Genomic DNA, 24,102 nt, shown 5'->3' with positions numbered 1-24,102 from the left:
AATCATGATAAGAAAGCTCATATTTTGTGTTTTTCTCTAGTCAGCCTTGGGAAGAACAGGCCTTGAAGACTTGGCCAACCTTTGACGCTTGCTTTTTTCCAACTCTGACCTACAGTAGCCAGCATGTTTTGACTATTAGAGGGAAAGGCTTTTTCATTATAAAAGATGTTCCTGGGCAGCAGCGAGGGGAAAGTTCCGAGACTTCAGTCAGGAGCGGACATCAGCTGCCTGACCTGTCCTGTACGGTGGAAAATCTCTTTCTCGCAGTTGAACAGGAGTCATCAACTTGCAGGCATGAGAAAGATGACGAGCAGTGAAAGGCCCTACGGTGATGAATTTTGACTTTTATTCTTTGCTTTGAAGTTATGCTATAATATAATCACATGTATTTGCTGTGTACATTGCAATTGAGAATCACTTTGATATATATTCCTTTCATTGCTGTGACTATTTTTAAACGTGTGCCTCCAACCTACTAAACTCCTCTCTCAGGAACCTCGTGGTGAAGTAATAATAAATGTCTTCTATAAACTATGAAGTGCATTCCAGAGATTGTTTTCAGCTCGGTCATTAGTGAAAGCAAAACACAAGGATTCCTCCTCAATATTCCCAAACTCTGAATCAGGACCTTTTATTTAAGGAGCTCGATTTTTAACAGACCTTGCAAGTGTGTTCCTCCAGTGGGGAGAATCAACCGCCTTCAATCTGTTCTATGGATTTGTTATCCAGTGGACAGGCTCCTTTCAGTTTATGGTTAGCAGTTCAAAGCCACATAACAGCATCAATATAGTTCAGTGGGAAATGTTACACCTTTGGCCTTTCTTCTGACATCTCAAACAGTCACTGGTCTTTGACTTCAGATTCCCAAGCCAAGTTGGTTCCTGTAACTCAGGAGATCGGGGAAAATTTCAGTTGGTGGTTCAATTCGGGGAACCTCTTCAAGGGCATGAATATGCATCAAGATCCTCCCCTAATGATCATAACAGATGCCACTGCTCTGGGCTGGGGAATGACTCTTCAGGAAAAATAATGTCAATTAAAATTGTCTCCCCTAGAAAGGGAGGGAACATATGAAAATCTTCAGGGCAGTAAAATGTTTTCATCTTCATATGGTACCGAAGAATGTGCTGTTAAAAACAGACATCACTCTCATAGTTTCCTACATAAATCACCATGGGAGCACTTGTTCCAGGACCCTCAATCAGATAGCTGTCCAATTAAGTTGGTGGGCAGAGAAGGACTTCTTAGACTTGTCAGCAGCCCATGTCAGAGGAGTGGACAACCTTACAGTGGATACTTTGAGCAGAAAATGTCCCTCATCCCAAGTTCTTCGTCTAGAGTAACCTTTCAAAGGATCTGCACACATTTGGGTCACCTTACATGGATCTGTTTGCATCAAAGAGTAACGGCCTCCTTCCAGATACTGTTCCAGGTATCCAGAGGAGGGAGACAGGGCAGTGAACACTTTGGTGATCAAATGATGAGACTTCTTCTCCATGCCTCACCTCCCTTTCGATTGATTCAGAAGTTTCTCCAAAAGTTCCTGCTGAGGGTGGGTAGCAGAACTGATCCTAGTGTTTCTGTACTGGGCTCGGAGGTCTTGGTTTCCTCTTTTGAGATACCTGTCCCCTCTGTCCCTTTGGGCTCTTCTGAGATTTCCTTAACACTCTCAAAACTTCTCAATTTCCCTTTCAACTTCAACTCACACTTACAGTTTCAAACTTGAGAAGTCCAACCTCCTAGCAAAAGGACTTTCCTCTTCTCTCATGGAGCTTATTCAGAGTTCTAGAAGGCCTTCCCTCTTAAGGCTTACTCTAAACATTTGACAACTTTTCACATGTGGTTATCTTCTCACAATCTAGTTGCACCTGCCTGTGAATTCTCGTATTTTTTTACAGTTCCTATTGGATAGGTTTCACTAGAATCTTTCTGAGCTCAGCGTTTTGCTATCAAAGCCTTTAGGGAATTCTCAGAACCTCTAACTCTAAATTCAATCTTATATTTCTACATGTTTTAAGAGCTTTTTGGTGGCGGCTAGACCTGTGATAACTCCTATCTCTCCATCTTGGGATCTCCCTACATTGTTGAGAACCTTTCAATCGCATCTTTTTGAGCCTTTGATAAGAGCAAATTTGAAATGTATCTTCGTTAAAGCCTTCTTTTCGGTGGCCATTAAGTCTGCTCCTAGAGGTGGGGTGCTTGAAATGTACACCTCAGAATGTTACATTTATAGATGATAAGTCTTAGAAATGGGGTCTTTGGTTGACAATCAGGTTACCTCCGTTCAAGCAAGGACCCTCACTCTAGTCAGGGTAAAAGAGAATCACCCTCAGCTAACCTTGCTTACCCCCTTGGTAGCTTGGCAGAGCAGTAGACTTAACTTCAGAGTGCTAGGTGTAAAGTATTTGTATCAAAACACACAGTAACTTAATGAAAACACTACAAAATGACACGCCACAGCTTTAGAAAAATAGGAAATATTTATCTAAACAGAACAAGACCAAAACAACAAAAATTCCACAATACACAAGTCAAGCTATCAATTAAAAATCAAAAAGAGTCTTTAAGTAGTTTTAAACACACACTAACACTCTTAGCGTGAAAATGTACCTTGGGTGTGGCAAACATAACCCCACACGGCCGGGTGTGCGTCAAAAAGGGCTTGTGGTGCATCGATTTCACTCACGAGCGAGACCTTGCGTCGTTTCTCCTTTCGTCAGGTCGGGCGCGTCATTTCTTCTCTCTGCAGGACAGCGATGCGTTGATCCAGTCAGCACTCTCGGGTCCGGCAGGCCATGCATTGCTTTTACATGCCCAGCGGTGTTTGCGTTGGAAATCCAGCCGCACGATGATCTGAAAACCACGCAGCGCGGGTTGCGATCTCCCAGCCTCCGTCAACGATGCGGCGCATCGTTTCTCCCGGTCCATGTGTCAATTCTTTGGTCGCATTCCCGGCGAGTGTCGCTTTTCAACCGCGGAGCCGGCGGCGCATCGTTTCTTCAGCCGCAGATTCGAGTTGCGTCGATCTTTTCCGCGCACGGCGTTCTGTGCGTGGATTTCTTCCTCTTAGGCTGCCAGCTTCTCCTTTCAGGGTCCGAGGAACTGGATGGGCACCACAGGGCAGAGTAGGAGTCTCTCCAGAGACTCCAGGTGCTGGCAGAGAGAAGTCTTTGCTGTTCCTGAGACTTCAAACAACAGGAGGCAAGCTCTAAATCAAGCCCTTGAAGAGTTCTTCTCAAGATGGAAGGCACACAAAGTCCAGTCTTTGCCCTCTTATTCTGGCAGAAGCAGCAACTGCAGGATAGCTCCACAATGCACAGGCAGGGCAGCTCTTCTTCCTCAGCTCTTCAGCTCTTCTCCAGGCAGAGGTTCCTCTTGGTTTCCAGAAGTGTTCTAAAGTCTGTGGTTTTGGGTGCCCTTCTTATACCCAATTTCTCCTTTGAAGTAGGCCTATATCAAAGCAAAGTCTCTCCTGAATGTGAAATCCTGCCTTGCCCAGGCCAGCCCCCAGACACTCACCAGGGGGTTGGAGACTGCATTGTGTGAGGGCAAGCACAGCCCTTTTAGGTGTGAGTGACCACTCCTTCCCTCCCTCCTAGCACAGATGGCTCATCAGGATATGCAGGCTACACCCCAGCTCCCTTTGTGTCACTGTCTAGTGTGAAGTGCAACCAGCCCAACTGTCAAACTGACCCAGACAGGAAATCCACTAACAGGCAGAGTCACAGAAATGGTATAAGCAAGAAAATGCTCACTTTCTAAAAGTGGCATTTTCAAACACACAATCTTAAAATCAACTTTACAAAAAAAAAAATGTTTACATTGTGAGCTCAGAGACCCCGAACTTCACATGTCCACCCGCTCCCAAAGGGAATCTACACTTTAATCAGATTTAAAGGTAGTCCCATGTTAACCTATGAGAGGGACAGGCCTTGCAACAGTGAAAAACGAATTTAGCAATATTTCACTGTCAGGACATACAAAACACATTACTATATGTCCTACCTTAACCATACACTGCACCCTGCCCCCTTGGGGTACCTAGGGTATACCTTAGGGGTCTCTTACATGTAAGAAAAGGGAAGGTTTAGGCCTGGCAAGTGGGTACACTTGCCAAGTCGAATTTATAGTTAAAACTGCACACACAGACACTGCAGTGGCAGGTCTGAGATATGATTACAGAGCTACTCACGTGGGTGGCACAACCAGTGCTGCAGGCCCACTAGTAGCATTTGATTTACAGGCCTTGGGCACCTCTAGTGCACTGTACTAGGGACATACTAATAAATCAAATATGCCAATCATGGATAAGCCAATTACATACACATTTTGTAAAGGAGCACTTGCACTCTAGCACTGGCTAGCAGTGGTAAAGTGCCCAGAGTAACAAAAACAGCACAATCAGAGTCCAGCACACATCAACAACCTGGCGAACAGAGGCAAAAAGTTAAGTCTAACAATAAGGTTGTGTTAAAACTTGATCTAAAGTTTGTGCCTATAGTCAACGCTATCTTTCATAGGTCTCAATAGATAAATTCCCCTTCTTTCTTTCCTTCTTCTTCTAATGCAGACGATTAGTTGTTAAATACTCTTGATGTTAAACAAGCTCTTTTGATTTATTTTGACATGTCAAAGCAATACAGAAAGACGGATTACTTGTTTGTGACTTTTGGACATTATGTGAGGGGTAAAAGAGCAACCACTATCACTGTCAGCAGATGGCTCAGATCTACTATCCTTTTGGTATTACGGGATGCGGCTTCAGCTCTTCCTGTTTAATGAAACTCCACCAGAGGGATGGCCACTTCCTGGACAGAATTGCTGGAATATCAATCCTCGAAACCTGAAGGGCAGCCACTTGGGCTTCAGAACATAGGGCCTGATTACAACTTTGGAGGAGGTGTTAATCCGCCCAAAATGTGACGGATATACCACCAGCCGTATTACGGGTTCCATAGAATATAATGGACTCGTGATACGGCTGGTGGTGTATATCTGTCACTTTACCGTCACTTTTGGGACGGATTAACACCTCCTCCAAAGTTGTAATCAGGCCCATAGTTTGTGAGATATTATCATCTTAATTCTGTTTCCGATTGTCAGTAAAAATTGGGTACGGCTGTGTTAAATATTGCATTATGATACATTATGAGTATTGATACTGTACTTCTTATTTGGTTTATTCTGTTTATTTTTTATTATGGTTTGTGAGTTGCCTTATCAAAGCTATGGTTCTTTATAAGATCAAAATTTGCTAGCGGAACAAAAACAGGAGGATCCTTGAAGGCTAGCCCCACCCACTCAACCTGGGTGCCCTAAAGGGGGGTGACACTCCTGGCTCCTCCTGTTTTTTGTTGCTGTGACTGGACAAGTACGAGCAGGCCCCTGCTGGGCAGGGGTTATTCCTTGGTTGGGGCTTGTCTCAGCTTTCTTGCTGGGCTCTAAAGGTGGCAAACCTCTGTCAGGAGAACAGCTGACAATAGGAGAGAATATGTGGTGATTTCTCCTGCTGTCCTTAGCCCAGGATGCATCCTTCCTTGCTTGGCAAGGAATACAAGGATGCGCCCATCTTTGTTTTTTTACACGCTCGCTCTGGTAAGCCAGGTGATGGAAGTTTGCATCTTTGACCAGCACATGTGCAATGTGGTGGAATTAGCAAATGAATGTTAAAGGAAGCCTGGTGTGCACATGCGCAACCTTTCTGTTCCTGCGCAAAGGGAAGCTCGCTTAAACCGACATATTAAAACCCTACATAAGAAGCTTTCTGTTTTCCTTGTGCTGTTTATTTGCTGGGCATCATGGAAAGGGGTAATGCCCTGGTTATTAACCGTAATCTTCATTACTCTTAGTCCATCTCGTCCTCATTAAAGTCAATACATCCCTCCCACTCTCCCTCCTGTCAGTGCTTTGACAAGGGCTTGGATTTAAACAAGAGTAGCGCCAGCCCACTTGATGGCACCCCGATTGGGTGAGTGGGACTAACCTTCAGAATCCTCCTGTTCTTTGTTACAATCGCAAGGTGACACCACCTTACTTTGTGTTGTTTCAAGTTTACTCTAGAAATGAACTGTGAAACTACCGCAATAAAATACAAGTGAAGAAAATTTAGGATAATCCTCGCCTAGGGTGACCACCTGTCCGTAAATTTCACGGACTGTCCGTAATTTCGCCCTGCCGTCCGTTGTCCGTGATGAAAGCCTTAACGGACGGCATTTGTCCGTTATTTTAGCCTTTCACCAAAAGGGCAACAGAGGCAGGGCGAAATTGCGGGTAGATTAGTTTCCCAGCTGAATTGAAAGGCTGGGAGTCTCCTCTGCTCGGAGGGAAGGGCAGACAGATAAGAAAAGGCCTTCTTGCCAGGGTGTCTCCCCTAAAGAAATGCAAATGTGCAAACTGGTAAATCTGCAAATGTAAAGGGGCTTGAAAACATGCACTGACTTTAAACGAAGGAGTCACTTAAATCTTTCTAATGGCAAAGATTTTTTCTTTTAGAGAGGTACCTTAAGGGTGTTCCAAGGTGAGCTGTGGAGTGTGTGGTTTTGATGGAGTGTTCTAAAAAAACGTTAGTGCATGTATAAACTGTATATTATTCAAATCTGTATTTGAGAAGTACTTTTTTTAATATTTAACCGAAATGTATTTGCGCATTTTGTAGCAGCCTATATTATGATGTAATTGTATTTATATAGCGCTTACTATCCCTGACGAAGCGTCAAGTGCATGTTTAAAATACGGGCTTACACATTCACAGTTCTTCCAGGGGCCTCGGTACCTCATAGTACTAACAAACACTGGCAAAGCCAATAGGTCTCGTCTGCGCAAGAGTTATTGGCTTTGCCAATATGTTTTAGCCATATTATACCTCAGAGTGGCTGCTAAAAGTTAATGGCATAGTGGTGTGGAGTGGAGTAGAGCGGCATAGGAGCAGTGGCGTAGAGCCCAGTGTTGCAGAGTACAGTGCAGTTTTTTAGAGTGCATTGACATAGAGTGCAGTGGTTTAGAGTGCAGTGGCATGGAGTGGCGTGGGACAGAGTAGAGTGGCACAGAGTGCAGTGGAATAGAGTGGCATACAATAGAGTGGCAGGGAGTGCAGTAGTGTAGAGTGGTGCAGTGGCATAGAGTGCAGAGTAGACTCATGTGGCAGAGAGTGCAGTGGCGTAGTGTAGAGTGGTGCAGTGCAGAGTAGAGTATAGTGCTGTAGAGTACAGTTGCGTATAGTGGAGTGAAGCAGAGAAGAGTAGCACAGAGTGCAGTGGCATTGAGTGCAGTAGTACAGAGTAGATTGGTGTACAGTACAGTGGCGGAGAGTGCAATGTTGCAGCGTAGAATCAGTGCAGTGATGTTGAGTGGAGCAGAGTGGCGTAGAGTACAGTGGTGCAGAGTAGAGGGCAGTGGCGTACAGTGCAGTTGTTTAGAGTGTATTGGCACAGAGTGCAGTGGCATAGAGTGGCATGGGGTAGTGTAGCATAGAGTGCAGTGGAGTGGAGTGGCATACAATTGAGTGGCAGAGAGTGCAGTAATGCAGAGTGGAGCAGTGTGAGATAAATGTAGAGTCCGAGGCATACACTCTAGTGCTGTGAGACTACAGACAAGTTGTGGCTTCCTCACATCCTGACATTAGGTGTGAGACTGTCGGCCACACCATCTGCCCTGCTTCTTTATATTTTTTTTTCGATTGAAAGTCCATGGGTGGTTGGGGTAAGCTAGATGTTTTTGTTCAATGTGTTTAAACTTACATAAGGTTAATTACCTTAATGTTTCCCAAACTGTTTGCCAGGGGTTTTAAAACGTTCAGAAACATTATAAAAAATTAGCTGTTACTTTCTCCTCAAGAAAGATTGGGTAGATTTGGGTAGGGGTGATGGCCTTGTCGCAGTACTGAAGGGCATTAATTTACTACTGAACAAGGACGTAATGTGACACCTGAATGTAGCATACCAGGAGGCAATCACAAAAAGACCACAGTGAATAAATAGTGCTATGTTAAACAGTAAATAAATTCACTGACAACATAGTGAGGCATGGCATCCCTTGTGTGTGACTGTAAAACTGACATCTGTTCTTGAATTTGTGTCCTGAATTTTGACCCTTTGTCCTGAATTTTTGTCCTGAATTTTGACCCTTTGTCCTGAATTTTTTACAGTCCTGTCCAGAATTTGCATCAATGCCAGGTGGTCACCCTATCCTCGCCTCCGTTCCAGGCAGAATTGGAATACATCGTATTAAACCATACACTTTCACAGCATGACCATGGCGTTGAGGGTACTTGCAATAAAATAACCATGACAGTCCTACTTTTATTTCGTTGCGTTACCCAGTCTTACTACACGACGAACCCTGCGCGGCCACGTCACTCCAGCGCGTCCTCTCCTACGGCTCCAAGTCTATCGTATCTGACTGATTAACTGTCTCTCTGTAAATGTGGAAGAAGGACAATGACATCAAAACACCGAAAAATGACGACTGCTAAGCCCCTTACATCAGTTCTTTGTGACCATGTCTGCTGTTTTGAAAATTGGCAATTGCAAGCTTACTGTTAGGATTGTGGTATACACGCTATTTATCTAATTTTCAATCACCATATCTACTTTTGGCGGTTCTTTCTCATATTAGCGATTGTCGTTTAAACAAAATTCTGCTAAATTTCGAAATTGCATGCAACGCCATCTGCAGCAATAAGGTGTTGGAAAACAGTATTAAATATATAAACTTAGTGTGTGCGAGACGCGTCTACCCCGGGTATTTCTATAGGCAGCATAAACAAATAGTCAAATGTAACATGGCCACCATATTAACAATCACGCATGGGGGCTTTAAGTTTGTTGTCCGTTCTTTGTGTCCATGGCGTGAGCCTGGGACAAGTGCTTGCCCTGAGCTGTCACTGGGGTCCCCGCCCCCGTGACCGGGATCGCCCGGCCCTCCGCCGGAGGTGACACTCCCCTGCTATCGGTACGGCTAGACATGTGAAGTCGGCATGCAGAGGCTGAGCCCGCTTCACTGCAAGCGGGTGCTGTCCCAGATGGCCCGAAGACCGGATCTCTTGTGTGGGGCCGTCGCCCTGAGCTGCGCCCTCATTGTAGCCCTCAGGTTTACTTGCAGGTGAGGAGGAGTTTCCAGGGGTAGTTTGGAGATTTGAGGAGTGATGAGAAAGTGGGCATAGTACACAAGAGAGACGTTGGAAAGAAATAACTCCTACTGAGTTTATGAGCGGAAGAAATGAAACTAGAGTGGAGAAACTATTGGTCAGCAAGGGAAGAGGCTAGACTGTAATGAAGAGAGACTGGCCATTTAGATATAAGGAGTCACTGGAATTGCATAGGCGGTAAACTTCTAAGCAAATCATGCGTACATGCTGTGCTTAGAGAACATTGTAGCGAGGGAGCCGGGGATGCTCAATGCCGCTTGAAAGAGCACAAAAAATGGGACGAAGTCAGTGGATGAAGTGCATTCAAAAAGTATGTGAACTGTAATGCTACGCACAGTGGGGAACGAGGTGAATGAGCTTGCGGATATGGTCAAAGGCGTGGGTAAAAAAACTAAATGTTCTGTAACTTTTTGCGGTCTTTAAACTTCTGGTAACTACATATAAAATAACGCGCAGTTTAAATTAACATTAAATGCGTTATCTTAATCGGTGGGAGATGCACAGGTGTACACAACGAAACTTCTGTTATTTAATCCACTGCACCAGAGAGCCACTGAATTGAATCCTGGCTGGTGAAGTGGAGAATAGTGACGTGTAGGTTTAGTGTTACAAGGTCCCCGTTTGACAGAAAGCAGTGTGAACGTGCATTTCGTTATATTAAACTTGCATTACACACTGTATAAGATAGGCTGCTACAAAATACCCCATAAGGTTAAGGATAAGACAAGTGCTTCCAAAATTTTGATTTTATGGATCAAATCTGTTTATTACATTTTCAATTATAGAACATCACACATGCACTACATCACAATATTGCCAAAAGGCACGTTATTACCTTACTCCATGCAGAACAATAGAAAAAGAAGATTAAATATATAAAACAACTATGTTTCCCCACTGCTGGCTGACAATGCATAAATCAAACGATCTCAGGCTCTTTTACCATATAGTTCTAGTCCAGTATAAACATCCCCTTGTAGATGCACTCCCCCGGAATCAATTCAAATTCAGAACTCTCAGATAAGTTGGACAAGTCATCTCTGAAAACTCCCCGGATAGAATACGTAAGAACGGTTGCCAAAGTTCTTTAAAGTCCCCACTCTGCTGCTGAGAGGCCAGGGTGAGCTTCTAAAATTTTGATTTTAGACCCAGATTGTACATATTACCGTTTTTCATAACTGTCTTCAAAAAGCACACGCTTCAAAGACTAGCTGGTAGCTCCGTTACAATACCTATAAAAAAGAATAAATGTATGCATCGGGAAGATTCAAGCGATTCCATCTATTAAATCCTATACTGGCTTCCAGGCACCCATTACCATTGCAGATTTATCAGTTGGGCATATTTACATTTTTTTCAGGCATGCAGACACCTTGGAAAGAAGGCTTGTATAGCTGTCTGTGCCGTCCTTGGTTTCAGAGCAAAGGAGGCTTCCTGCCTCACACTTAAACTGAACCATTTCAACTGTCGGAATTAACCGTCCCAGGGCGGTTGTCTTTTCACAAGAAAGTAGGTGTTTTTTATGAAGCAAAAAAAAATAAAAAAGTATGGGCACATCATGCCTCTCAGATCCCGCCCACTTCGACCACTGGGCAAAGTGATGTTTTATTAAGTCCTGGTTACCTAAGAAATGCGTTTCTGAAGCTATAGAGGCCCTCATACAAAATTCAAGTTCTATTTCGCTTACAACGCGAACCTCAACATCACAGGATTAGTTTGTGGATAGTCTAATCTTGTGAAAAATTGAAATGAGCTGTGAACTTGTTTACTCTTGCAGAACTATTTGCCAAGTAAAATGGATAAAACCGGTTTCAAATAGTTGTATGCTGCTTAACATGGACTTCTAAGGTTTTTCATTGTGGCGTTCAACTTCATTTTTATACCCTGAACCGTTACATAAACTGTGATATACTATGATTTAAAAAATGCTTGAAGGACAGTGCTTCCTCGAAAAATATTGTGATGCAAGAATGCATTCTTTCCAGCGTTCCTTTTTTCTCTACTGAGAGATGCCTGCACTTTCCGATAGAGGTGAGGGAGCCACTGAAATCTCAAGCCTGAAGCCTGGATCTGGCTCAGCTCGAGTTTCTGTTGGAACCTCAAACCCTTAACAAGCTGTGCTTTCGTGTGTCCTCTGTCTGCCCGCTCCCTTCTACCGTGGATGTGGCATTACGACCAGAACTGCTGACCAGGTTCGAATCTCGTCATCGGCTCAACATCCTGTGACTCTTGACAAATGACTTAATTTCTCCCTGCCTATGTGCAATGAATGTGAGTTTCTAATTTAACCAAATGCTCATGTGATACACTCAGATACCTAAAGGGTCGAGTTCACGCTGCATAAAACTATAGAAAAATGCACAGAGGTAAAAACAAAGCCATACCTTAAGGAAAGACAAATAGATACAATTTCGTGGCTGATTTGTGCAAAAGTGAAACCTGAAAATATGGATAAATCGAGGCTTCCCCGCTTAATGTGTACGTAGTTTACCAAAACCTTTTCTTCATTATCGCGTACAAAAGCTTTTTCAATCATGTGAGTTCAGAATACCAGTTGTACAAAAACCTTAAGCGCTTGATGTAATAGACTATAATGTTGCTTCATAATAATTTTGGTCACGTACAGTGTTACATGGCAATTGTCTTGCCTCTTAGATCACTAAGGGTCAGTGTTTAAAAACTATCACTTTTAATAACTACTTGGTGTAGTGATAACGCGATTTATTAATATCAAAGATTCAGATGTTAAGAAAATACACTTTCTTGAATTTTGAAGTGGCTTTATCATATTTTATGTGAGGTATGTTGTGTGATTTGTATAGCAAACATTTTCGGGGCTTAGCTTGTGTATGGGCTCTGAAATCTGAGCCAGACCATTAGCTTGCCTCTGGCTTGGCTCTCCATTTAAATCAGTTGGCTCGTCCACTTTCTCTTTGAAAGTAGGGTGTTCCTGCTGAAAAGTAATAGTATTCTCCCTTTCAAATTGAGGAGCTGCAGGTACTGAATGTTTTATAGAACCTGCAAAGACTGTTGCTTAGTGGAAATGAAAAAAAAGAGAACCCCCAGCAATATAAATTTTAGACCTTAGCATACGTCTCTCTCGGGTTTCATATGTTACAGGCTTAGGCTATCGGTTACCATGATTGTGAACTCACAATTCAGTCCACACCTACAGTATTATTTTTCGTGGTGTTTCACATTTGTATGACATGCTTCTGTCCCTTGTGTGGATTTGTAGATTGTCAGTTTTGTTTGAAGTCCTATCATACATGCATGACTGGAAGAGTTAATGCAGATCCAGCTTATCATATGACGGAAGAGTTTGGAGTTATGAGTGATGTTCTGAGTGCTGCTGCCTCAATAAGTGGACATGGATGCTGTGCTTAGGTGTGTATATGTTAGAGGTTTATGAAAGAGAAGCATGTTTAACCATATTTCCATCTGTAGCATTGTTTCTCCCCTCCACATAGTCCTAATAGGTGGCTGTTACCCCTGCTGTTGGTCTTTGTACAAGACAACACATTTTCACGTTCTACTTGTTCATTTTTGGGCCCTTTCTCATCCAGTTTGGCTTTTAATTTCGTGGCAGGTAGACAGCAGAAATACAGACAGGCCACTCATTCGCTGAGACACCCTGCAATTTGGAAAATAAGGTAGGTTGGGTGCTTTGGGCCCTACCAATCGTTTCTGCTTAAACGTTTTATTTGGGCCCCTCTGAGCTCCTGCCTCCCCTCACATTTTCTTTTTTTGTGGGTACATGCCCTACTTCACCATTGGCTTCTATTTTTTTAAGTGCTTCCCCAATGTGCCCTGCTTCTTGTCACACTTTTATCAGTGATTGAGGTGGTGCCTTAATGGAAAAGTCCATAGCCAGTGGTTGAAGTGGGCAGGATGTGTTGGGAATGACAGTCCCACTCTTTTTTACTTTTACAAAAAAAAGTTGCCCCACTTTTGGGTACAGAATAATCAGTCCTGAACAGTTAGTAATGACCTTGAGGTGCTTCTAGCTGAAAGAGAACAGTAGGGGCCTATCCTGTACTGTGAAGGAAAGGTGGCGATAGACAGGGAAAGAAGACACACGCTTGTTTGCCAGGGCACCTGCTACTTGAAAGAAAAGTGAATATATGCAGTTGGTTAAACAGCAAATCTAAAGGCTACCTGGGAGGCAGTATATGGCTTTAATTGATGGAGTCATTTTAGGCTTCACCGTGACAAAGATTTATTCTTTTTCAAACGTGATGTAAATGTATTACAAGTTGAGGTCTCCAATAAGTCCTTCTAAAGGAAAACTTCTAAAGAAAAAAGTTTGCGGTAGGTTGCTGAGGGCCTGGAAATGCTCCATCAAGTTTAATTGGACCAGGTTCAAAACCTCATCTTTCTGTGCAGGCATCGAACTGTAAAGTGAGGCCCAGTCTTGAATTATGTCAAGGGTTTCCCTGGTGATGCTGTTCTTTCATGCTAAATGGAGCCCTAATTCAATGCAATTCCTCATCGTTCTAAGATCCAGATGCATTTGTTGCAGGGCTTTTGGCTCAAACCTGCTGGTCTGGCACTTGAAAGATGGAAGAGTTGTGTACTGTGTGGATGATACCCTATCGCAGGTGGTCCCTGGCTCAGGTATGGTCTCTAGATTTAGGGTCTGAGGCCTTATGTGGTGTTAAGGGAGTAGCTTGACTGAAGTACAATTTCCTGTTAACTTGCTGTGTGCTGCTGATGACCTTGTTCTCTCACTTCTAGCATGTAAGCCAGAAGACTGCTAGCCTTACTGTGCATTTGAGATGGCCTTATTGGAAGTATCTTTGTAATTCAAGTCACCACATATAGTAGGTCTAGAGAAATCTATATGAATTGGAGAGCAGGAAGCATACACTGTTAACACCATGGCTGTAGGCTGCCAACAACACCAACTCATGGCATTGTTTCTGCCAAACTACTCTGACCATTCTTGTACTGTATGAGGCGATTGAGAGACGTGACATGTAGCCCTTCCTAGAATAGTTCCCGCACGGTTGACTGACCTTTAGGGATATTCAGGTTGATTGATTTGAGCATTTAGATCCCACATACCTCAGGCTTCTCGTGGGCTCTAATCCATCATTATTGTGATGAGAGCACCTAGTTTTCTGTTTTACTGAATTTGTACACACACCAACAGATGGAAGACAATACGTTTTTCTCTCTGTATTTATTTTTACAACTGAAAAGTGCATAATCCAGTCTTCTTTTGGCTGACCTGTAGGCTATCATTCATGACTACCAGGCCTTAATGTCCCCAGAATGACCACATGGGGAGTTGAAACAGTGATGCAAGTTCCTTAAAATCTGACATTGAGCACATGTGATTGTACTATACCTGTAATGTTTTCCTAAGTGTATTGCATTTTATATGGCTGCTTATAATACTAAATTCTGTCATCGTTGTTGTTACAGTGTGTATGGAATCTTAATAGAAGTAATTGAGAATCATAATTTCAGAATTTAAAGTTGAAGTTAAGTACATAGGCTGCATCATTGCAACACATATGGTGTCCTAATACTGGTGGTAATCCCCATCAGGCAGTAATGGTGTGGTTAGTTATGTGTGGTCTATAAACTTCTACTAGATGGTTTCCAAAAGATTGCAAGTGTGTTTTAATTCACAAAGAAGTGGCAGGAAGATTCACTTTACCTCTCAACAAAACATCTCAGTAACTTTTAGTGCTCTTTACAAGGTACAAGCTGATTTGGAAGCTCGACTAACTGTGGACATACAGATACATTTATTCTTCTTTAGTATTTTAGATTTCGGTGCCACTAATGTGTCTCACAGGCAATAAAGTGCCCTGTTAATGGCGTGCTTGATCAGCGCCTTGGGATAGAACCTATTTAGGATGGTGTCCAAGACTTCATCTTCTTTGAAAAAGGCATCCTTGAATGTCCAATTCAATCAAAACAAGGAAGGTGGCAAGTAGTCAGTTGGTATCAGAGCAGATCATAAAAACCTCACAAAGATAGTGAGACCAACATCCAATGTTGAAAAAGAAAGAATTGGTCTCTTGATAGATCAATTGATGTTCTAAATTGTCCAGCAAAATATCTACTAGATTTTGAGTGAAGGAAGCTCCCATTGCGGCCTCCTTGACGTGTGGTAAAAGGTCATTTTGAAAGCTGAAATTAACCACAGTAAAGTCTGTAGGAATACAATATGTCTGTTGTCTGGGGACTAGCACATTTTTTAATGCTTCTGCCTGGAGAAAGTTGGTGTATAATTGTTTGATGTCTAGAATGACTAATAATTTGCTGATTCAATTAAATGCTTGGTTTTCTATCTGATTGATGAAGTGGGTACTGTTTCTGATATAGGATTAGGTTTTGGGAGTAAATTCCTTAATTAAAAAAATCCACACATTTATATATCATCTAGAGGACAGAACCACAACCTAAACTAATGGGTCTCCTGAGTGGGAAGCCTGGGTTTTTGTAGATTATAGGAGGATGTATATTCCTGGTATGTCTAGATATTTTACTTCAAATTGACATTTCTTGCAGCTAATATGGCCCTCTAGTTGTTCTTGTTTTGGTAATCTAAAACTTTGTTTTGTTTCAGGTTCAATGAGAAGGTCCCCCAGTAATCTCCCATAGTGGGTGGTGGTGTTTAATTTTCGTCTGTCATTATTATAGTTGTTAGTATCTAAGATCACCACTCCACCCTCTTTGTCCGCCGGTTTAATGGTCCAGTCTGTGTTGTTTTTAAGATTATTAAGAGCTTGACTTTATTCCTTGTCTATGTTATGTGAAATGTACTGTTTTTACTTTCAAGACCTTTAAGGTCCTTCTGAACTAGTTTAGAATTCTTCAGATATTAGGAGGTGGAATGAACTTTAACAGTCAGTATAAACTTGTAGTGTTCAATTTCACCAGGTATCTACTATTACCCAAGAAAACTTGTAGTTGAGTTTTATATAAAAAAAAAAAACCTTCGTAATGCCATTTTGTGTTGAAAAAGTTTGAGGGTTCGGTAATAAAAAAAGAGAGGCTATTGTGTGGGAGAGATTTGTTTCGCTGTGTTAAAGGGTGGTGGTGTTATAAACAACAAGGGAAAAGCATGAATATACCTGAACATGGAAGGGAAACTACATTGATACGGACTGACAGTGAGCAGTAAAAAGTTCAAAAAGCACTTCTACCTGTAACATAAGATGTCAGAGAGAAAAATATAGTAAGGTACGACTAATTGCTATAAAAAAGTTGGCTGTGACAGTAATTCTTTTCAGCCCCTCTTTTTATAGTAGTCCCTTTTCGCTTTCTGTACTGTGGATCACACTTGCAGCTGGCATTTTGTCTGAACACCCGGCCTGTTAACATCAGCATTGCCCAATCCCGATTCTATTAAGAGCACTTACTTAATCCCTTCAATATTCTTGGTTCCTTATTATTCTAAGGTTGCTCACCATTTCTTTTGGGTCTTTAGCATGTGGGTTGACATGACTGTTATTTTCACAGATGTCCATCTATGAAGTTTATTAGTTGTGTCCTAATATTATGGTGAGTGCGGTACCAAATTGAGATTTTCCTAGCCTTGGTGTCTGAAGGCTAGATTTTATTAAAGACACAGAGGCGAGTATTATGCATTCTTTTCTACTTTAATAAATACAGCAACCAAGAAACTACAAATCCCAGAAACCCTGGGAAAAAAACAACAATATTACGTCACAAAGGGGATAACCAATCACACATCGAGTACGAGTCTAATTATATTGACTGAGAGCAACAAGCCCTCTTTTCTTGCGAGAGTCAGTCAGAAGAATAATTCAAGGGCCAAATCCTGAACCAAATATGAAGTCAAAAGGGCGAATAGAAAATCCATAAAGGAATCCATCAAGAATGAAGCAGGATGAACTGGCAACCAGGAAGCTCTATGTGACGATACCAGACACACAGAACCTGAATGAGAGTCGGCCGGATGTAGCAGAGCTGTTTGAAGGTAGAGGAACTGCGGAGGAAATAACAGAGAGGGTTAATGAAATTGCAGTGGGATAATACTTGCCTCTGTGTCTTTAATAAAATCTAGCCTTTCAGACACCAAGGCTAGGAAAATCTCAATTTTATTACATGACCGGAGGCTCATATTATGCAAGTTCAAAGCAAGGAAATAACATTGTCCAATGGGTGATCAAGAGTTTTACAGTAAAATGTTCTAAAAGTGTTAACGTTTGACCAATCTGCTGATCTGAGAATATCGTGTAACCCAAAAGGTGCGAGAGGCTGCAGCCCTTCTCACCGAATGGGCACCAAAGGAAAGGGTAGATATACCCGCTAGGGACATGAGCCATTTACTCCAACGGGCCAAAGTGGGAGCAGACACAGGCTTATGTGGTTTCTGAAGGGGAATAAGTAACTGGGAAGAGGAAATGCTTCTAAGATCTGCAGTTCGAGAAACGTAAGTCCTCAAACAGTTACCAACACACAGCGTAGGTTGAGAGGGGAAAAATGGGTAATACACAGATGCTAAATTAGTTTTGGTGCATCTACTGACCTGGAAGTTAACGCCCAACGAGGAATAACGGAAAGAGGAGACATCTAAAGTATTTACAGCTGAAACACGTTTAATAGATACCAAACATAAAAGCATCGTCAACTTGGCAGACAAATATTTGAGCGACAACTCAGCATTATCTGGCCATGCATTAAAAAGACGAAGTACAGTACTAACATCCCACATGACATTGTATTTAGGAGTTGGAGGTTTAACAAAATGTACTTCCTTCAAAAGTCGGCAGACTAATGGATGTTCGCCAATAGGTCTTCATGCCACTTTGATATGTTCTGAAGAGATTGCTGACCTTTATGTATTAATAGTCCGATAAGCTTTACCTTGAGATGCTAAAGAGGCAAGGAAATGACCACCAAGGTTACATCCGCCGAAACAGGATCTGAATCCCTGTCCAAACACCAGCTACACCAGGCCAACCAGGCCGACCTATAGACCTTTGTTGTGCCTGGAGCCCAGGACTGTTGGATAAAATGGATAGCTTCCTCGGAAATTCCTGGGGCTCTCCAGGAAGCCCCGAAACCCTCCAAGCTATGAGATGAAGGGCGTTCTCTATGACCAGGGGATGCGGAAGACCCTGGGTGTTCAAGAGTAAATTGGGAAAGGGAGGAACCAACACAGGGAAATCCAAGGTTAGCTCCAGTAGGATTGGTTACCAAGGTTGGGACTGCCAAAAGGGAGTGATCAAGATGAGGCATGACTCTTGTCTGCATACTTGTGCTAGAACACGAGCAATAAGAAGAAATGGAGGGAAGGCGTAGAGGAGGGAAGGGGGCCATGACTGAAGGGAGGTATCCGTGGCCATAGCCAAAGGGTCTGGTCTCCAGCTGAAAAAGGAAGAAAGTTGTGTGTTGAGACGGGCAGCAAAGAGGTCTAACGACATTATGCCAAAGATGGAAGAAAGATGATTGAAAACAGAAGGATGCAGATGCCAGTCGCTTGAGTCGTAAATATGCCTGGAAAACCAATCGGCCACGACATTGAGTTGGCCCGGTAGATATTCTGCCCTCACCGATCTGTTCTTCTGCAGGCAGAATGCCCACAGGCTTCTGGCCAGTAAAGCCAGAGGTCTGGATCTGGTACCGCCCAATCGATTTATGTACCTGACCGCTGACAGGTTGTCCATCCGGAGTAGCACCGTGCACCTTAACCTGCCTTTTATAAAGGACTGGATGGCAAAGGAACCTGCAAGCATCTCTAAACAATTGATGTGCAGTGTTGACTCCAGAGCAGACCATGAACCCCCAGTCGAGAGTTGACCGCATCTTGTCCCCTAACCTGTCAGACTTGCATCTGACTCCAAGACAAGATCTGGGGCGGCAGAGAACATTGTTCTCCCGTTCCAGGCATCTAAGTGACTGAGACACCAAAGGAGTTCCTCTCTGGATTCGGAATCCAAAACAACTGGGTCTGAGGAAGCAAGACCTTGATGAAGAGGACGGATTTTTATTCTTTGAAGGGCCCTGTAATGTAGAGTCCCTGGAAAAATGGCCTGAATGGAGGAAGAGAGAAGGCCCACCAGCCGAGCCAAAGACCTGAGGGAGGTGCGGGAAATGGATAAGGCGTGATGAATCACTTTCTTTATCAAATCTACTTTCAGTTGAGGAAGTTAAAGAATCGAATCGACTGTATTCACTAAAAACCCCAGAAATTCCAATTGCTGAGCAGGTACGAGAACCGACTTCTGAGGGTTGATGAGGAAACCTAGACTTAACAAAAGATTCTGACAAAGACCTAGAGGAGCCAAGAGACGGGACCTGTCCTGGGCCATTATAAGGAAGTTGTCTAGATAGACGATGATCCTGACATCCTGACCTTTGAGGAAGGCAACTACTGGTTTGAGAATCTTGGTTAAGACGGACCAACCAATCACCCTGAAGGAAAAGGTCCCTGAGATTAAGGATAGTCTCCATCTTGAAATGACGATATACTACAAAATCGTTGAACAGTTTTGAATTTATGACTGGACGATGTTTGTTGTTTTTATTGTGGACAATAAATATAGTGCTCAGGAAACCTGAAGGATCGAAGGAGACCCTTTCTATGGCCTGTTTCGCCAGTAAAGCTTGTATCTCCTACTGAACCAACAGAAACTGGTCGTTTGAAAAATAAAGAGGTTGAGGAAGATGGTTCTGGGTGGCACGTTGATACAACTCTATGCAATAACCCTGGACCGTTTGTATAACCAAGGGATCCGACGTGAGAGACAACCAAGCATTTAAACAGCTTGCTAGTCTGCCTCCTACTGGAGGAAGGCCAGAACTGAAAGTTCTTACCTGCAAGTTGATCACCCTTGGGTTTGAAACCCCTGCTGCGGCCTTCACGGAAACGTCGGGGATAAAACTGGGGTTTGTATCCCTGATAGGAGTCTTGGTTGGTGGAACCTCAGTTGAGGTATTGTCCTCGGGATGCATGATGGCTGGCAAAGCGACTCCTTCCTCTGCCGGCCCTGCCAAAAACCCGTTGAGAAAAATATTTCTTCATGGAAGACTGGGCCTTGTCAATAGCAAAGGTTGAGACGTATCTACTAATTTCTTTGATGAAGGAGTCTCCAAAGAGAAGACCTTCAGCTTTAGGTCCTTCTTCTTTGGTCACCAAGGAACTCAACTTAGGGTCCGTTTTAAGTAAAAGGCTCTTGCGTCGTTCTTGAGAGATGTAAGCATTGGTGTTGCTAAGCACGCAAATTGCCCTTTGCGCCCAATTGGAAAGAGTCTCAGGATCCACCTAACCGCCCTCCATTCTAGCCTCTTCGGCGAGATCCAAAATCCCTGACAAAGGACCAACTAGATCAAGAAGTCTATCCTGGCAGTTAGACCAGGCTCTATCGACCCCTTTCTTAGGATCCTTTCCGAACTTGGGGAAAAATAACATATTCGGATCAATAGTGGGGGTATCAGCCACCTTGGAAGGAAGGGAAGGTCTGGGAAATTCTGACTTTAATTTGTTCCTGCATGACATGTCTAAAGCATGCCTTAAATAGAAGGAAACATAGTCTGAGACATGCTCAGAAGGGAACCACTCTGAGAAATTAGGGTGGTGGATCGACATAGGGTCGAACATGGGTTCCCCAAACTAGTCCACCAAATCATCGGACAGTGCGAGGGATGAAATTGCAGAAGGATACATTTTCTGCCTTTTCTCCAAAGGCCTGTGATCTGAAATATCATCATTGACAATAGCGTCAAGGGTATCATCCCCATCACTGTCCGTGTCCCTGAGGTTAGTAATATTAAGGGGGGAAGAAGGGAGCCCCGAAGGATTCGCCTCTCGGGTAGGAGGCCCAATCTTTATAGAAACGCCTTTAGGAGGCACCCGGGAGGGAGCCGCACGTTTCGTTCCCTTTTTTTGAAGGAACATCACCAGAGGGCTGTAACATCTTAGATAGAGAGGCCTCTAACTTTTTGGAATATCCAGCATGGAAACTGAAACATCAACGTGCACAGAATCCTTAATAAAGGACTTCAAATTATCTTTTAAAAATTGAGCTTGTTCATCCCCTGACATTACGAAGTAATAGGGGAAAAAATGTGCAATAAAAAACAATAAGAATAATTAAATAATAATAGTATTAATAATATTAAAACCCCCAAACCCAATAAAAAGGGAATAACAATGATAAATTATTGAAAAAAGGAACTGTCAGGGAAACCAGAGATGCAGGGGTTAACCTAACCCAGGCAGGAGAGGGCGTGTGCGGAGGCAGAGCAGGAGAGGAACTGCTGTGGAACCAGAAACACCCCTAGAGGCAAGAGGGGACGTCTGGAAGGCAGCCGAGCAGAGTGAAAAGAAAGCAGTGTCGAAAAACGAAGCCGCCTGAGGCCTCGCAAAGAAGAAACGAAGCAGCACACAACAGCCGTTTGAGGAGTGCAATGGCAGTTTAAGACGAGGCGAAATGCCTCAGAAAGCAAGGACGCGCAGCAGAACATTCAAAACGAGCGCGAGGCTCGAACGGTAATAGTAAAAGGCAATTAATTGAAACATAAACGAAAAAACATATAACACATTGAAAATAAATCTATATGAAGCGAGCAGAGTACTTATCTTGACTGCGAGCAGCAAGAAAAGAGGGCTTGTTGCTCTCTGTCAAGATAATTGTACTCGTACTCGATGTGTGATTCGTTATCCCCTTTGTGACGTAATATTGTCGTTTTTTTTCCCAGGGTTTCTGGGATTTGTCGTTTCTTGGCTGCTGTGTTTATTAAAGTAAGGAAAGAACGTATAATATGAGCCTCCGGTCTTGTAATAAAATTTGATTGTAGTACCTCCACTTTTTTTATAGCAATTAGTCTTACCTTACTATATTTTTTTTCTCTCATATTTTATGTTACAGTGCTTTTTGAACTTTTTACTGCTCAGTGTCAGTCTGTATTAATGTAGTTTCCCTTCCATGTACATGTATATACTCTGTTTTTCATTATATTTTAAAACACAATTCCACACATGTTGGTTTGCACAATTTGGCCGTGGTTTTTATGTTTTTTTCCCCAATTATTTTTTGTACCACTTTTTATTTTTAGTTTTTTTTTGTCCTTTTTAAACTTTAATAAAATTTTACTTTTTCTCTCTTTTTCTCTTCTTATTTGTCCCCCTTTTTCTCCCCCTCTTCTTTTCCCTCCTCTTCCCTTCTCTCCTCTGTTTTCTTTTCTCTTTTTTCCCTCTCCTTTTATTTAGTGCCCTCAGGCATATTTTTGTTTTAGTCCTGATGGTGATCCTACTATTGTTAAAAGGATCGAAATGTCGTCGACGTTGTCACTTTGACCCAATGTGAATTGCTCATTACATCTATAAGGGCTATGTTGTGTCTTTGTTGAATTGTGAATTATTTGATGTACTAATTTCTGTCACAAAATTTCCTGAGTCAGTTCTTACTGACCGTGTTTTTCCACTTAAATTTCTTTGTGTAATTTACTTGCTAATACAATTAATCTTGTGTTGATTGGATTGTACATATGGGTATAATTATTCTCCTGTATGCACATATATATATATTCTTCATCTATTAATTAGAGAGAAGTGTTAAAGGGTGGTGGCTAAGATTAAAAAGAGGGACAGTATTGATATATATATATGGATCAGTGTTACGACTGGTTATACCATCTCTCCCGGCAAAAAATGACCCTCAAACTTTAGGATTTCGCCTCTCTCCTCACCGCATCTGTTAGCTTTTTGCATAAGTCCACAGGAGGTGCTAGTAGTATTCTGCTTTACACTAAATCTGTAGTGCGTGAGTTGTCCTTGCTTGACAGTGCTACTTTTAAACCAGTTCCTTGCCCTTTTGCACATGGGACACTCCTGTAACTTAGACCCTTGCTTGTCTTTACCAATCATAATGTCATGGGTGCATCTGGATCATTGCCGAAATTTAATATGTCCCAAGCTGCAGCTAGAATGATTTTCATTCCAAGAGCTTGTATGTTATATAGAGAAACCCTGTGATAGACCTGAACTTTCTATCCTGCAAATTGAACTCTTTTTTTTTTTTTTCTTTTCTTTTTTTTTTTTTTCTTTGTTCTTGACTGCAAAATGAAAGCATCCAAGGTAGGGTTGTTCACTTGGTGCTTTTCCTAAGAATCTGGCTTAATAGGTGCTCTAACCTGCAGCAATATCTTTGTTGCAGCTTATCTCCTGTACGTGGTCTGATGGATCCCCAAGGCTCAGATAGCTTTGGTCACTAAATTAATCAACGGATTAATTACACTGGCATAATTACTGAACGCTGCAATTCTCCCCTTGGGCAAATGCTAGGGTTTTTCTCAGTGTATATTTGCATACTCCTCTGGAAATAGCTCAAAGTATCTATTTATTTTACTGTGAGATGACATGCATTCAAGATCTACCCCCATGGGATGTGCTTTTGTTAAAGACATGCCAATGTGTTGAGTCTTCGCCGGCATAGTCATCCATATGTAGAAAGTAGATTCTAGTGTTCTGACTTGTTCTGTGTGACATAAAGCAACTAATGATATCTGTTTCTGAACTATGTAAGATCTGTGGCCAGGGTCAGAAAAATGTGACAGGATTTTCTCACAGAGCATGAACTGTATATGTTAAAAAACAAATAATTCGCTAGAGGTCTGTGCATAACAGAAATATACAAGAGGCGGCACCGCTGTAAATATCAACATTTCTACCAGAGTCCGGGGACAAATGAGAAACCAAAAATATTGTTCCAGGGATAGAACATGAGAGGTATGGTACTGCAGAAGAACCACATCAGTATCTGTGTTTCATCACACTTGATTTTGCTCACAGCAGTTGCATAGAATATACATGGGGGAGAGGTGTCCGCAGCATAAGGCCTCCACCTCCCTTTTATAGAAATATGGTGGAATTATTATCACAATTATGTGCTTTTAGCATGTAACTGTTCACTTTGTGGTTGATATTTGCTGTTTCTTAAGCTATCCCAACTTGGTTTATTAGCTGC

The 24,102-nt window shown here is 42.5% G+C and overlaps 1 protein-coding gene across 1 annotated transcript in view; it reads left to right on the top strand.

The window, feature by feature from the left end:
* Window positions 1-8,841: 8,841 nt before the first annotated feature.
* Window positions 8,842-24,102, top strand: part of TXNDC11 (thioredoxin domain containing 11) — a 353,597-nt gene continuing 338,336 nt past the window's right edge. Inside the window, exon 1 of the mRNA XM_069210328.1 lies at window positions 8,842-9,099. Coding sequence (XP_069066429.1) covers window positions 8,975-9,099 — 125 coding nt within the window. The 5' untranslated portion in view covers window positions 8,842-8,974. The remainder of the gene's footprint in view (window positions 9,100-24,102) is intronic.

Source organism: Pleurodeles waltl, chromosome 10 (genome assembly GCF_031143425.1).
Source record: "Pleurodeles waltl isolate 20211129_DDA chromosome 10, aPleWal1.hap1.20221129, whole genome shotgun sequence".
NCBI classification, from domain to species: Eukaryota; Metazoa; Chordata; class Amphibia; order Caudata; family Salamandridae; genus Pleurodeles; species Pleurodeles waltl.
Note: the sequence above shows the minus strand (reverse complement) of the source record. Positions and strands in the feature narration are given on the sequence as shown.